Source organism: Adiantum capillus-veneris, chromosome 6 (assembly GCF_014529385.1).
Source record: "Adiantum capillus-veneris isolate H3 chromosome 6, ASM1452938v2, whole genome shotgun sequence".
Lineage (NCBI taxonomy): Eukaryota > Viridiplantae > Streptophyta > Polypodiopsida > Polypodiales > Pteridaceae > Adiantum > Adiantum capillus-veneris.
This window is the reverse complement of record NC_140936.1, coordinates 51,469,062-51,483,196: the sequence shown is the minus strand read 5'-3', so window position 1 is coordinate 51,483,196 and position 14,135 is coordinate 51,469,062. Positions and strand designations below refer to the sequence as shown.

Genomic DNA, 14,135 nt, shown 5'->3' with positions numbered 1-14,135 from the left:
CAACACCATTATTGATGGAGAGAGAAGAAGAGGGGAGAACTCAACGTTGATTGATACGCCAAGTCCAAGACCTTCTTTGATTAGAGTTGATCTTCCAAGGATAGCGTACAAGAATGACTAGTCTTCCTCTAGGAGAAAGTGTAGGCTTGGGCTTATGTTAATGGCTAAGTACAATTAGGCATTACTACTCACTCCCTTAATAATTCCTCTCATCAATGGATTGAATGCTTGAGTTATTTTCAAGGAAGAAGAGGTCCCCTTTTATAGGTGAAGGGAACCCCCAAGGGTTTACACAAGAAGAGAAGAGCCAGTGTGAATAGTAGCTGGAGAAGTTGGAAATGAGCTGTCCCTGCATGATGTGGGATGATTGGGGTCCAATATTGTGACCATATCTCCTCAACCGTGACTCCAAATAAAAAAGTAAAAATATGGGCAGAAACTTCAGCTCATTAGCTACGATTTTTGTTTTAAAATCATTTTCAAATTCGGACTGGAACCTTGTGTAAAAAAATTATCAAAATAGGGTCCATTTCTGGCAGCAAAAGTCTTCCTGTGGTCCCCTTAGCCTAGATTTTCATTTGATTCCAAAGGACACCTCATGCCATATGAAAGCATGACATTGCTCCTTGACAAAGTTTTGTAATCATGCTTGCAATAATGCATTTAAATAAGTGTATCTTTGAAATCATGCCACCTAGTGTCCCACTAGGATTTGACTCCCTCCTAGTAGCTATTTAAAAATAAATATAAGAAAAATATGAAAAATACATAGAATATGTATATATTGGAGTTTACCCTAGATATAGGATCTAACTAGGGTGTGAGATGATGATGAGATAGTAGAAATAAAGAATCAATGCTTTTTGCCCCAAGTTAAAGAGGCGGAGCTATTGATGCTTTTCCCATAGTATTTTCTGATGGTAAAGTAAGAATAGCTTACCCTTGTGAAAAATAATAGGATGAGATAGAAGGCTTATTATTATACTTAAATATGCATATGTACGTTATAGGAGAGATAATTATGTATCTGAAAATTACAAGATAGATCTTGTAGCATATGTTCCCACTATGTACGTGTCACAACACGACACCGTGTAATTGGATTGCAGCCTTTGGAGGGTCGTGAGGTTTTGTGAAGCCAAGCAATGGGGGTCGGATTACCCAGTGTGAGGTGGATGAGGTACTGGAGGGATCCATTGACATCCCCTGAGTTTTTGACGTCACATTAAGTGTTTTTGTGGCAATCAAACATGGCAAACGAGTTTTCACAATTTCATGGATTGTCGAATGAGAATGCATAGACTTTTATTGAAAAGTTGGAAGTCAATTGTTTACAAAGAAATATACTAGACCAAGATATAGTGTTGCGCCTGCTACAATATAGTTTACAGGATGAGGAAAAAGCTTGGTTACACAATTATAAGGAGTGGATGCAGGCACAAAATCCAGGGGTAGTTTTGGATTACAATCTGTGAAGAAGGGGTTCCTGGCACAATACAGATCCATTGAATTACCTGATGAAGTTTGGCATGAAATTATGGGGGACACTCAGAGGGTTAATCAAAGTGTTGATGATTTTGTCATGCAGTTCACCCGTTTATGGGATAAATGGGCCCGCGCTTTGGAAAATGATATTCCTCCATCCATGTTAAAGAAGGAACGTTTTGTCGCAAACCTTAAAGAAAGTCTGAAGTTCAAAGTTGAGCTGAAAAGACCGGTCGCCTTGGAGGAGGCAGTCGCTATTGCTAGAGAGAAAGAATGGAAGGCTCAAATACTTAATGAATATGGGGAAGCGGTCTCTGTGCAAAATAATGGTGTCCAAAAGGAGGAGAATCATGCAGAAGCTAGAGGAAAATCTGTTCAAAGGGATGCTTATACCTAACAGCTACAACAAAATATGCCAGACATGAGGACCATGATGCAAGAATTCCGACTTAATTTTCTTGGAGGTGGAGGTGGTTGTGGTTGTGGTCATGAACGTGGATGAGGAATGGCTCAGGCATGTGAAGCTCAATCTAATGTGAATGCTAGTTGTGGTGGACAAGGCGGTTTTAAGCCACAGAGAAGGTTCATCCCCACTTATTATAATTGCGGTGAACTTGGTCATATTATCACTTATTGTTCAAAGACAACAAGGATGGGAGGTGATATGTTTTCACTTCCTTAGAATATTCCTAACAGGGATAATGATTATGCATTGGATATACAGGGGATCAAGGTACTAAACAAGAAAATCAAGCCTCAACCTCTGGTGGTCATGTGGGTATTGTGCGGGTTGAAAAGAAAGAAGTAGATGTATTGCCAGTAGGAAAAAGAGAGAGGGAAGGCTATGCTGCGATAGGGCCTAGCAAAAATAAAGGGAAGAAGAAAGAGGGTGAAGATTCAAAAGACAAAAGGAAGAGAAAACCTTGCAGACGATTTGAAGTGGTAGATCTGCCTTTGGGAGAAGGCCAAACAGCTTACAGTTTAAAGGAAGACCTGATTGGGAGGAAAGTAGATTGCACTTTTGGGTAGTTGATGAATATGGTGCCCAAACTTAAACGGAAGTCATTAGTGAATCCAAAAAAAGAGCTGAAGCATGGACAAGTCCGAGTGTTGTCTGTGGGAGAGTTACCCGACATCGAACCTGTGGTGGTGAATGCTCCGCACAAAGGTGTGGGCACGGGAGAAGCCTATATTGATGGAGGTGCTCAAGTTTGTGTGATCACACAGTCATGTGTCGAGAGACTGAGTCTCATTATATACAGAAGCTCTAGGTTTTGGATTCAACTAGCAAACCATGCCAAGGTGAAATGTTTGGGGATGATCAAGAATTTGGAAGTTGAAGTCTTTAACATAAAGGTTATAGTAAATTTTCATGTTATGCCAGCTAGTCTGGGAGTTTTTCCTCTCATTTTGGGACGACCTTGGTTGAAAGTTGTTGGTGCCCTGCAAGATTGGCGCAAGGGCACAATCTGTGTGTATGGCAAGAAGGGTGAAAACAGAGTATTTGATATGACTACCAAACAACCTATGGCACTTGAAGATGTGAGTGAGAATGATGAATTTGAAACTACCAGTGATGATAGTTCTAAAGACTCAGAAAATAGCACTCCTTCGAGTTCTAGTGATCAGGATGAAGTGTCATTTTTGTTGTTGGATGAGGAACAGAGAGAATTCAGTGAAGTGTTGCAATTATCAGGGAATATAAATGCTTCAAGTCGTTTAGAGCATCTGGAAGAGTTCATGCAACCTAAACAAGAGCTGCCAGTGAAGAAAGAGTTAATTCAGAATATGCTGAGTACTGATTTGACATAAGGAGAAAGAAGGGAGTACTTAGCAATGTTGGATAGGTTTCCAAATATTTTTATTACCTCATATCAGGAAATAAGGGGTTTTGTTTGGGATCCTGTGAAGATCGAGTTAGTTGAAGGGGCAAAACTAGTAAGACAAAAATTAAGGAGGATGGTAAGGAGAAAATGAATGCTTTAAAGGAAGAAGTGGATAAGCTTTTGGATGCAGGGTTCATTGTGCCTGTGAATAATGCTGAATGGGTGAGCCCTGTAGTGGTCACTCTAAAGAAAGATGGGTGTTGGAGAGTTTTTGTTTATTACAAGCCATTAAATGCGGTAACTAAGAAAGATCCTTACTTTTTTCCTTTTATTGATCAACTGTTAGATGCACTGGCTCGTTTGTGATGGTTATTGAAGATATTTTCAACTTATCCTTGCTCCTGAAGACCGGAAAAATACTACTTTTATCATGCCATGGGGTTGTTTTTTATTTTTCTACCTTCCTTTCGGGTTAACAAATGGGCCTCAAACCTTTGAAAGAAAGGTGGATTGGGTCCTTACCCCATTCCTTGGGAAGTTTGTCAAAGGATTCATAGATGATTTTTTTGTATACAGTTCAAGAAAAGAACATGTTATAAAGCTTGAAATGACTTTTGCAAGGTACGATGAATGTGGAGGTCAGCTAAACCCTAAAAAATATCATTTGGCACAACCCCGGGTGAAGTTTCTTGTACATGTGATATCAGAAAATGGAATTGAAGCGGATCCAGAGAAAGTGGAGGCTTTGTTGATGCTGTCATCTCCATAAGACACCATAAAATTGGCCACTTTCATACAGAAAGTTAAATATATTTCTCCCTTCATACCTTTGGCATTGCAGCTATTATATCCCTTACAACAGACAGTCAAGAATGATCTTTTGGAATGGTCTCATGACTATGACGATTTTTTGATAAAGTGAAGGAGGTTTTGAGTACACTTCCCATTATGCAAGCTCCTAATTGGGAAAAGGAGTTTTATGTTAACCCATCAGTGGGAGATGATGCTATTGGGGCTATGTTATTGCAAAGGGGAAGGAACCTCAATATATAAAGCATGTTCATTATGCTAGCAGAGTGAAGACTCCTCATGAAAGAGATTTTTTTGAAATTGAAGTGGTGCTGACCAGTATGGTTTATGCTTGTAGACAATTCAAACACTACTCTGAAAAAGTCATTCACCTTTCTCACTAGTTATTCATTGCTTCCCCAGTTGTTCAATAAATCTAATATGACAAAAACTGTGAGATGAGATGGGTTATTGAGCTTCAGGAGTTTCAATTCACTTTTTTGGTAAAGAAAAGTATTGGGGCTATCCTGGCAGGTCTTCTCACTTTTAAAGACACTCTTGTTTTGGTTAAAGAAGAGGTGGTGCAAAACGGGACTCTTGCCATCTCTAATGCTTCACTCTTATACCAAAAACCTTTATATATCGTCAATTTATCACTAAAATTTACCATACGTGTTTGGTAAAGTTTTCTAAAATAGTTTTTCTTGAGTACTTGGGCCATGTTTGGGCCACATTGACAACATAAAGTAGCATGCTTACCACAACTTGGGCCGCCATAGCCAGGATTTCTGTGCAAGACACAACCCCCATACACATCTCATCTAGTGTTACTTTATTAATCAATCATAGCTATTTTAAATGTGTCATTTATATAGAATACTTTATTTAACAATCATCGCTATTTTAAATGTTCCATTTATATAAATTATTATTTGCATGTTTAAATTTTTTTTTTAATCTTTTTAAAAGACTCTAAAGGATTATCCCTAGTTTAATGCTTCATTTACATAAATTCTCTGCAAAAATCTAAATTCATACAATTTGCATGTTAAATATTCTTTTATATCTTTTTAAAGAGCATCAATTATCATCGCTTTTTGATTGGTACATTTACATAAATGCTATGTAAAAAAGTGTGTGAGCACAATTTGCTAGTCCAATTTGTATACTTCTAATGTTTTAAATGTTTTGAAGATTTTAAGTCGGTGTGTGGTTGTTTGAATTAGTATGTGCGCACGGAGAAAAATATAAGTTACAAAATTCAATATATGCTGAAATGTTAAAGACAGTTAACATATATTGTTTGATCTGAATTAAGTTCTTATAAAACATTTGTTTGAATTGCTTTTTACACGTGTAACAGATTACAATTTTAAGTAAAGATTATATTCAAATTTTATCAATATTTCCATAACATTTGTTAAAGTCTTCAAGTGGTGGTTAAGAGTTTACTTGAGATAGTGTGAGAGTGGTAGTGTCATTCGCAACCATGAATTTGTATTTGATATGCTATTTTTGTATTGTCCAATGCAAATATGACGCCATATCAAAAGAAATGTATTATGTGTGCCATTCGTAAAGAATGTATTTTGGCAATCTCATCATGTGCAGCTGACCGCATACTGCAGATTAGTGAAAGCGATGTCTACATCAAAGAAATCACTAGCGCTATATGGGAGAACACAAAGCGCAGGTTGCGACTTGAAGGCCAATAAGAGTTGTTGAGTCCAGCTGGGATACGAGAATTTGACCCCCACCATAAAGTCAGGACAATGTTGGGCAATATGAAAGTATGTTGCAGAGACTTAAAGGAAGATATCCCACCTGCTTGCGACATTTCAAAGTTAGAGCTTTGGGATAAATTGTGGGAAGAAGAGAAGGTAAAGATGAAGCGTGTGAAAGCGCAGGACCAAGCAGCTTTACCCAGGAGATTGAAGATGGCACAAGATGCACAAGCCGCTTTGGGAGGTCGATCCGATGCCAGCGGCATCGGCACAATCATGTGCACTGTTTTGAATGCAAAGTGCGCTCATCTTGTCGGCATCCCTCACGAAGCCTTGGTAGAAGGTATAAGGATTGGAGCTGGCTCCTTCGGTGTGTGCACATTGTACACTGTCAAAGGCATCTCATTTTTTCCAGACCACATTACATATGTGGGAAAATGTTACAAGGGAGGGAGTGAGGCAAAATTTGACAGCTTTCAAACAAAGCAGGGAATGCAAACACTTCACCCCTCCATTGTAAGGTGCATTGGGTTTACTACAAAGTCTTCTTGGATCACGATATTCCCATACTACAATGGGGGTACCGTGGGCGACATGATGTGCCGCTTACCGTTCGCCCACGGATTGTTCAGATGACACATGCACATGCTACAACACGGCTGGAGGTCATTTCCTGTAGCAAACAACCCTGTAAAAGCGAGATAGATACGGTGCGGATCAAAGCAGTGGTCGAGCAGATGCCGGAAATTGGTCATGCCTTAATCGACAGCGTTGCGGCTGCCCACAAAGCCGGTATAGTGCACAATGACGTGCACCCGTTCAACATAATGTTGGACTTTACTCGCACCAATAAACCCCGCATCAATATCATTGATAGGGGTATGATGTTGAGAACACCTGCTAAGCGTGTAGCAAATAATTATGTGTCTCCAACCGCATAGTTGGACGAAGCAGTTTTGAATGTAGAGAGAGCAGGGAAGCCGAGATGGATAAGTGACCGTGGATTGCTCCCGAACTATACGATCCACGGTGCGCAGATGCATACTCAAAAGCCAGCGACATTTATGCATTGGGATACCTATTCAACATGCTGGCAAATTTTTGGAGTGCAGCAATAAAATTTTATTTTCCAGACGATGTTTTTCACCGCCCGGACGAAGATGTTATGAGGGCTATTCGAATTAAAGTAGATTGTTGGATGAAGTTAAAAGATCGGGACCAAATAAGGAATGCTTCTAACGTGTTGATGTTTTTCAAAGAACATTTAAAGACATACCCTAATCCTATGCAACGTCCACTTGTTGAACTTGCACCATCATTTTATCCGATTTAAACATTTTTATGATATACATGTCTTGTCAAGTGTATTCAAATTTTTATTGAAGTGTATTATCTGGTTTGAAGTGGTTCACCTAATTGAGTCAATTATATTTAATCATTTCAAATTTGTCATTTAACTGTCAATATTTCAAATTTGTCTTGTGGTTCAATTAGTCGCATTTGAAGTGGTGGTTTTTAGTGGATTCCGTGCAGTGTCCCAATGAGTGAGAATATATATTTGCCAATGATATTGAATATTTGCCACTCTGTTGATGGCAGCTCTAAGAGAAAATGGTCGATCAAGAACAAGATATTGGCACCCAATCACTGCCTGATGATCAACAACAAGCGGCTGTTAATGCATTTCAGTGCATGAAGTCTCTGGCACACGGCATGTCGGCACAACAAGCGACGCGTACTGCTCGCCAACTCTCAAAGTGGTCAAATCCAAACCATACACTATGGGAGAATGGTGTTGTTACCGCACAACATTACGGCATAAGAGGAGAGAGAGAGCTTCAAGAAAGAGAGAGAGTGTATGGTGCAGACCCGGTGGCGCGTTCCCCAGCTTTACCGCGACAATTACCGCCTGTATTACCGCACAAATAAATGCACAGATTACCGCACCTAGAAAAGAATCCAAGTGACCCATTGCTCTCCCACTTTTCCCTTTCTATAAATCCTATTCTATTTTGTTACTTTTCAGAAATTGGTACCCCCTTTTTGCATGGAGTGTAAGAAATCCCATTCTCATTGGGATTTTTAGTACCTCTCTTTTCTTTGCTTGCCTCATCTATTGGTATGATTCTCCTACTCTACTCATTTGTACTCCATGAGATTCTATATCAATAAATATTTTGTTTCCACTTCAAAATCTTATGTCAACTATGCATTCATATGAAAATGGCAAGCGAACGATGATCAAAATTGTATTGTCACCCCCTTTTTGCACGGAGTGTAAGAAATCCCATTCTCATTGGGATTTTTAGTACCTCTCTTCTCTTTGCTTGCCTCATCTATTGGTATGATTCTCCTACTTTACTCATTTGTACTCCATGAGATTCTATAAACAAAAATATTTTGTTTCCACCTCAAAATCTTATGTCAACTATGCATTCATATGGAAATGGCAAGCGAACGATGATCAAAATTGTATTGTCTTGAGTTCATAAACAAATAGCCCTTTTGTACAACATAAGTAGAGAAAGAAGTCAAAATCCAAAAGATATTTATTAATTTTCATCCTCCAAGAGATCTCTACAAGTGCTTACATCCATGTACAACCCCATGGTAGCTAAATCAACAAATAAATCTATTGATTCATCCTCTATAGCCTATCCTATTGAATCATCATCATCCTCTCCATCCTCGTCCTCCTCCTCACTATGGTTGGTTATTGGGAATGGTTGGTTCTCCTCGACCTCAATTTCATCATCGTCATTGGCGTCTTCTTGAGATGGTCTGGTGGGATCTGCCAAAGTCTCTATGTTCGTATCTGCAAAGATAGATCTGCTCTGTGGTGTGACTGGAATAACATACCATAGTCGTCTTTGATACATACAAGGCACATAAAACACCTGTAGGTCATAGAGAAAACGCCAACATGAATGCAGTTTTGTATGTATCATATAATGTTTTAGTGAGTTGCACATGGACTTTACCTGCTCACAACTACTAGGTTGCACCAAGTTGTCGGTCTTCCCACGATGAAATTGCCCGGAGTCTACCATATAGAGTCCATTCTCATGTCTCTTAACCTCACCCGCAAACCATCGGCAGTCAAAGAGATATTTGTGAAATGTTCTGAAGTCCACTTTGATTATCCTCTCTATTGTTCCACATTCTCTCACCTCTCCTGTTGTCATGTCAAAGTTTCCCATAACTCCACTATCATTAGTGGTTCGACGCTCATCTATCTTGCGGGTTCGAAAATGACGTCCTTCGGACCACATAGAGTTGAATGTGAAGGCCTGCAAAAACCAATCAAGATAGATGAGAGAGAGAGAGAGAGGTGACACGCATACACACACCCACACACACACACACTCGCACACACACACTAAACACATTGACTATATTACCCTTGGTAGACATCCTCGCGCGTACTCCCATTCTTTAGGGCTTATTTGTTCTCCTTGTGCCTTGGCCTTGGTCATGGCATTGTGTATCCACCCAGCCGGAATTAGATCAGGGTATTTGGCAAGATCTTTAGGAAAGGGAGGTGCTCGCTTACCGCCATGCGACCTCTTCCATGCTTCCCTCTCCCTTTCTCTCATTGTACGCACCTCCACATACATATCCACCCATTTTCCCATGATGGGAGCATTGAGTAGACAATGGTTGTTGACTATGGCTTGAAATTCCCTATCCAAAATCAAGAGAGAACCTTTCCCACTTGGAATGTTTGTGTGTTTTTTTGGATCCTCTTCCTCCGTCTTTAAACGAGGCAATGATGGGTCTATTGTGAAAAGATATTGAGAGACATACACAAAATCCTCTTGTACAATCCAACCCTCTGCCATGCTTGCCTGAACACATGTACATGAAACCATTAGTGATTAAAGTAACTAATAAAAAGCGTTGTGAATACAATCCAATCCTAATAAGGTTTAACGCTTAAGATCGATGAATACCTCTGGTTGTGATCGTAGCCTTACAAAGTCTTTCAAGGTCTTTAGGAACCTCTCAAGAAAGAACATCCACCTTGAGTGAACCACACCACAAATGGCTATCTCCTCAACAAGATGGAGCAATAGGTGAACTTGGCTAACAAGGATAGAACGTGGGAATGCATCCTCAATAGCACAAGTTGCTTCAATCGCTAGAAGTTGAGCTGTTGGAATGGCTGAAACTTCGATTTCTTTGGAAATCACAAACCTATAACCAAAAAACCCTTCATAATCTTCATACTAAAGTTAGTTTTCAAAGTAAAGTTTAGGAGGGAGGATCAAATGTTCTATACCTGAAAACTTCTCCCACCTTGAATATTGCAGTCTTTACCTTCATGTCCGCAAATCCACTAATGCTAATTGGAAGCACAAACTATTGCACAAACAAAAATACTTTTTAGTATCCAGAACCCTAAACCACATACACACACACACACACACACACACATTACCTGAAGAATCTTGTGTCAATCATGGGATTTGAGCCCATACAATTGTGTGGATCCTCCTTTCTTAGTTTTAGTGAAGGCACCCTTGAGCGAACGCATATAACCTGTTGGAGTACGGATGGATGCAATGACTTGTTTCATCCACTCTTGATCCACCCTTGATAGAATCCAAGGTGTCTTTGGAAGAACCATCTTCCCCCGAGGCCCCATGCGAGGTGTGGCCGAAGGAGGGAGCCTCCTTATGACCCTCATGTCCTCTCTAGCCCCCAATGAATCTTTCTTGCCTACTATGTGATCCCATATAGCTTGGCCAACATTTTTGAACACATGCATTGGATCCAATAGGTGTTGGATTTTTAATGAAGCCCAATAGGGTAGTGATAAGAAAATAGAGTACCTAGACATACCCCTATGTGGATCATTGGGAGGAGGCAATGTGCTGTGATGCTCGTTCCAATGTCTTGCCCAATCGGCCATGGTCCAATGGAGTGGCTCCATCCCATTGCATAGTGGAGCATAAGATGGATGTGTGGGCGGCAAGAAGCGATGTTTATTGGGGTAGATCACCTTACCAAGTAGAGCGGGTCTCTCTGTCACGAGTGAGGGTCCACAAGTTGGGCATGGCCTATGTCCAGATGTCGATAGTCCTACAAAAACAAAAGACATAACCGCATATAAGTAACCAATGCAAAGACATTAAAGAGCGTCACAAAGGAAAAGATTACCAAAAATCTCTCCAAGCCCGGGGTAATCATGTATGGTCCACATGAGAATGCACTTGATCATTGTGCACCGATCACGAAGTGGTCTTGATACATCAAAAACATCTATGCCGTTCCATAGCTCTTGAAGCTCTTCATTCAAAGGTGCTAAATATACATCCATGTTCTTCACCTTGTGGTTTCTTGGGACTAGAAGAGAGAGCAAAATGTTCCACTTCTTGGTTGACTCCCATGGTGGAATGTTGTAGTTCACAACAACCACTGGCCAAGTACTCCATGAGGTAGACCGATGCCCAAATGGGTTTACCCCATCACTAGCCAGACCAAGCCTCAAGTGATGAGGCTCTTCTCTAAACTCCGGCCATGTCTGCTCAATGTGTTGCCATGCCGGCGAGTCATCCGGCACTCTCATAACCCCATCGGTGGAGCGATTTGTCATATGCCATGTAAGAAGCTCGCTTGTTCCTTTGGTGCAATACATGTGCTTGATGCGGGGAATGAGGGGGAAATGACAAAGAACCTTGCAAGGTATTGTGGTTCCTTGCATTCCCTCTTTGTACCTTGATTCTCCACACTCGGGGCAAGCATCAAGGCCTGCATGTTGATTGCGGAATAGCACGCAATCATTGACACATGCATGTATGCGATCATAATCCATCCCAAGACCTGTCACCACCTGTCGTGCCTTCCTTCGATTTTCTAGAAGATGATTTCCTTTAGGCATCATCTTGCCTAATAGCCTATGACATAATTAAAGAACACTCATTATTGCATATAACCACGAAAAAAAGTCACAACTAACACTTATTACACTTAAACTTACCTCAAAAGTGCATCGACCCCTGCATTGCTCCATCCAAACATTGCTTGAATATTGAAGATCTCAAGAGACGCTCGTAATATGGAGTAGGAGCATCCCTCGTAAAGAGCGGTGTGTGCTGCCTCTAGCAATGAATCTTTGGTTTTTTGGGCAGCTTCTTCACATGCACACTCAGGCTCACACTCATTCGCCGCCTCACGTGCAAGAAGATCCTCAACCATATTGTGAAAATGATCTTCCTCCACCTCCATGTGGGGCGGGGTGGTGGGGAGATCCCCATATGTGGTGGATGTAGGATGCGCATGCGCTCATGTGGACCCACCCACATCGGACGGCGAGTGTGACCCCCCTCCCATGACTGCTTTCTGGTGCAATTGCTCTTCCGTCCTTCTCCCGCATCCGCCCCCGATCACACTCCAATGGGGAGCGACATCAATGGATGCCAAAACCCTCGGATCGCTAGTTTCCATTCGAGCGCGTTTTCTGGGATCGTCCCATAGCCCATAATCATCCACATGAGCCAAGCATATACGTCGAAGCCGTGCAATTGCACGCTTACATCGCGTACATGGACATGGTAATTGCTCCACCAACCATCGAGTTCGTTCCGTGCCAACCGGCAGACCCACGTCATCCCAATCGTCTTGTGCACACGACTACACACTAAATAAGAAAAAATTAAATAAGAATATGAAAAATAAAGAATGTTTGTACTGACATGACTGACACTCATTAAAGATAGAGGGTAGTGGGTACAACAGGTCATGCAGTCAGTCGGCGTAACCTTAATGTCCTGTCATAGATTTTCGTGGTAATAATTGCGGTAATACTGGCGGTAACCTACACGATAATACTCACGGTAATATTTCAAGAAGATTTTTTTATATAAAGGGGACACCTTCGTGCCCCCGCGAAATTGAATGCCAAAATTTCAAAATCGACCTCCTCTTTTGCGCGGGCCTGTTTCCCTCTCAATCTCCAAGCTCCCTCTTCTTCTCCCTCTCCATCTCCATCTCCGACCTCTATTACTCTCTTCATCTCCATCCCCACCATTTCCAAGAGACCGAGGTCACGAATGTAAGTGCTCAAACTCTCTCTCTTTCTTCTCGTTCTTCTACACACACACACAAACACATATACACACACACATAATGCATACACATTGCCCACACACACACACACACACACACACACACACACACACAATGCATACACACACATGCACTAACATGCACACACATGAACACACACGCACACACACACACAATTTTATACACAATCACACACTAATGCTTGCATGCATTATACACACACTAATGCTTGCATTAGTGTGTGATTGTGCACAAAATAGTGTGTGAAAACACACTATTTTGTGCACATTCACACACTAATGCCCTCATTAGTGCGTGCATTCATTATACACACACTAATGCGGGCATTAATGTGTGATTGTGCACAAAATAGTGTGTGAAAACACACTATTTTGTGCACAATCACACACTAATGCCCGCATTAGTGAGTGCATGCGTTACAAGCACATAGTAACGCTTGCGTTAGGGTGTGCTTGTGCATGAATTAGTGTGTAAACACACTAATGCATGCACAAGCACACACTAATGCAAGCATTAGTGTGTGCATGCATTAGTTAGTTTTCACACTCTATTTTGTGCAGAAATTACACACTAATGCCGCACTAGTTAGTTTCTACACACTAATTCCCATATTAGTGTGTGCATGCATTATACACACACGCATTAGCTAGTTTCTACACACTAATTTGTGTCCAAGCACACACTAATGCAAGCATTAGTGTGTGCATGCATTATACACACACTAATGTTTGCATTAGTGTGTTTTCACACAGTATTTTGTGCACAATGCATGCATTATACACACACACACTAATTTGTGCATTAGTGTGTTTTCACAGACTAATTGTGATTGTGCACAATCACACACTAATGCTTGCATTAGTGTGTGCATGCATTAGTGTGTTTTCACAGACTAATTGTGATTGTGCACAATCACACACTAATGCTTGCATTAGTGTGTGCATGCATTAGTGTGTTTCCACACACTAATTTGTGCCCAAGCACACACTAATGCAAGCGTTAGTGTGTTCATACCTCTCTAGCACACACTATTTTAGGCACAATGCATGTATTATACACACACACACTAATGCAAGCATTAGTGTGTGCATGCATTAGTGTGTTACCACACACTAATTTGTGCCCAAGCACACACTAATGCAAGGGTTAGTGTGTGCATACCTCTATAGCACACACACATGCTTGCATTAGTGTGTGCTTGTGCACTAATTAGTGTGTT

At 40.9% G+C, this 14,135-nt stretch overlaps 1 protein-coding gene across 1 annotated transcript; it reads right to left on the bottom strand.

The window, feature by feature from the left end:
* Window positions 1–8,627: 8,627 nt before the first annotated feature.
* Window positions 8,628–11,848, bottom strand: LOC147455498 (uncharacterized). Its single transcript, XM_086515278.1, has 7 exons — window positions 11,808–11,848; window positions 11,661–11,724; window positions 9,778–9,816; window positions 9,226–9,672; window positions 8,995–9,114; window positions 8,806–8,867; window positions 8,628–8,721 (listed from the first exon to the last, which is right to left on the bottom strand). Exons 1-7 carry the CDS (start codon window positions 11,846–11,848, stop codon window positions 8,628–8,630), a joined length of 867 nt encoding a protein of 288 aa, XP_086371404.1.
* Window positions 11,849–14,135: the final 2,287 nt, after the last annotated feature.

What these genes read in the sequence shown, in the direction of transcription:
- LOC147455498 (XM_086515278.1), bottom strand. Translation starts at nt 11,848, where the DNA reads ATGTTTGGATGGAGCAATGCAGGGGTCGATGCACTTTTGAG. An exon ending in ATCGAAGGAAGGCACGACAG is followed by an intron (nt 9,817 to 11,660) that starts GTGGTGACAGGT and finishes AGGTTCCTAAAG; the next exon opens with ACCTTGAAAGACTTTGTAAG. An exon ending in TTGACATGACAACAGGAGAG is followed by an intron (nt 8,868 to 8,994) that starts GTGAGAGAATGT and finishes TCTATATGGTAG; the next exon opens with ACTCCGGGCAATTTCATCGT.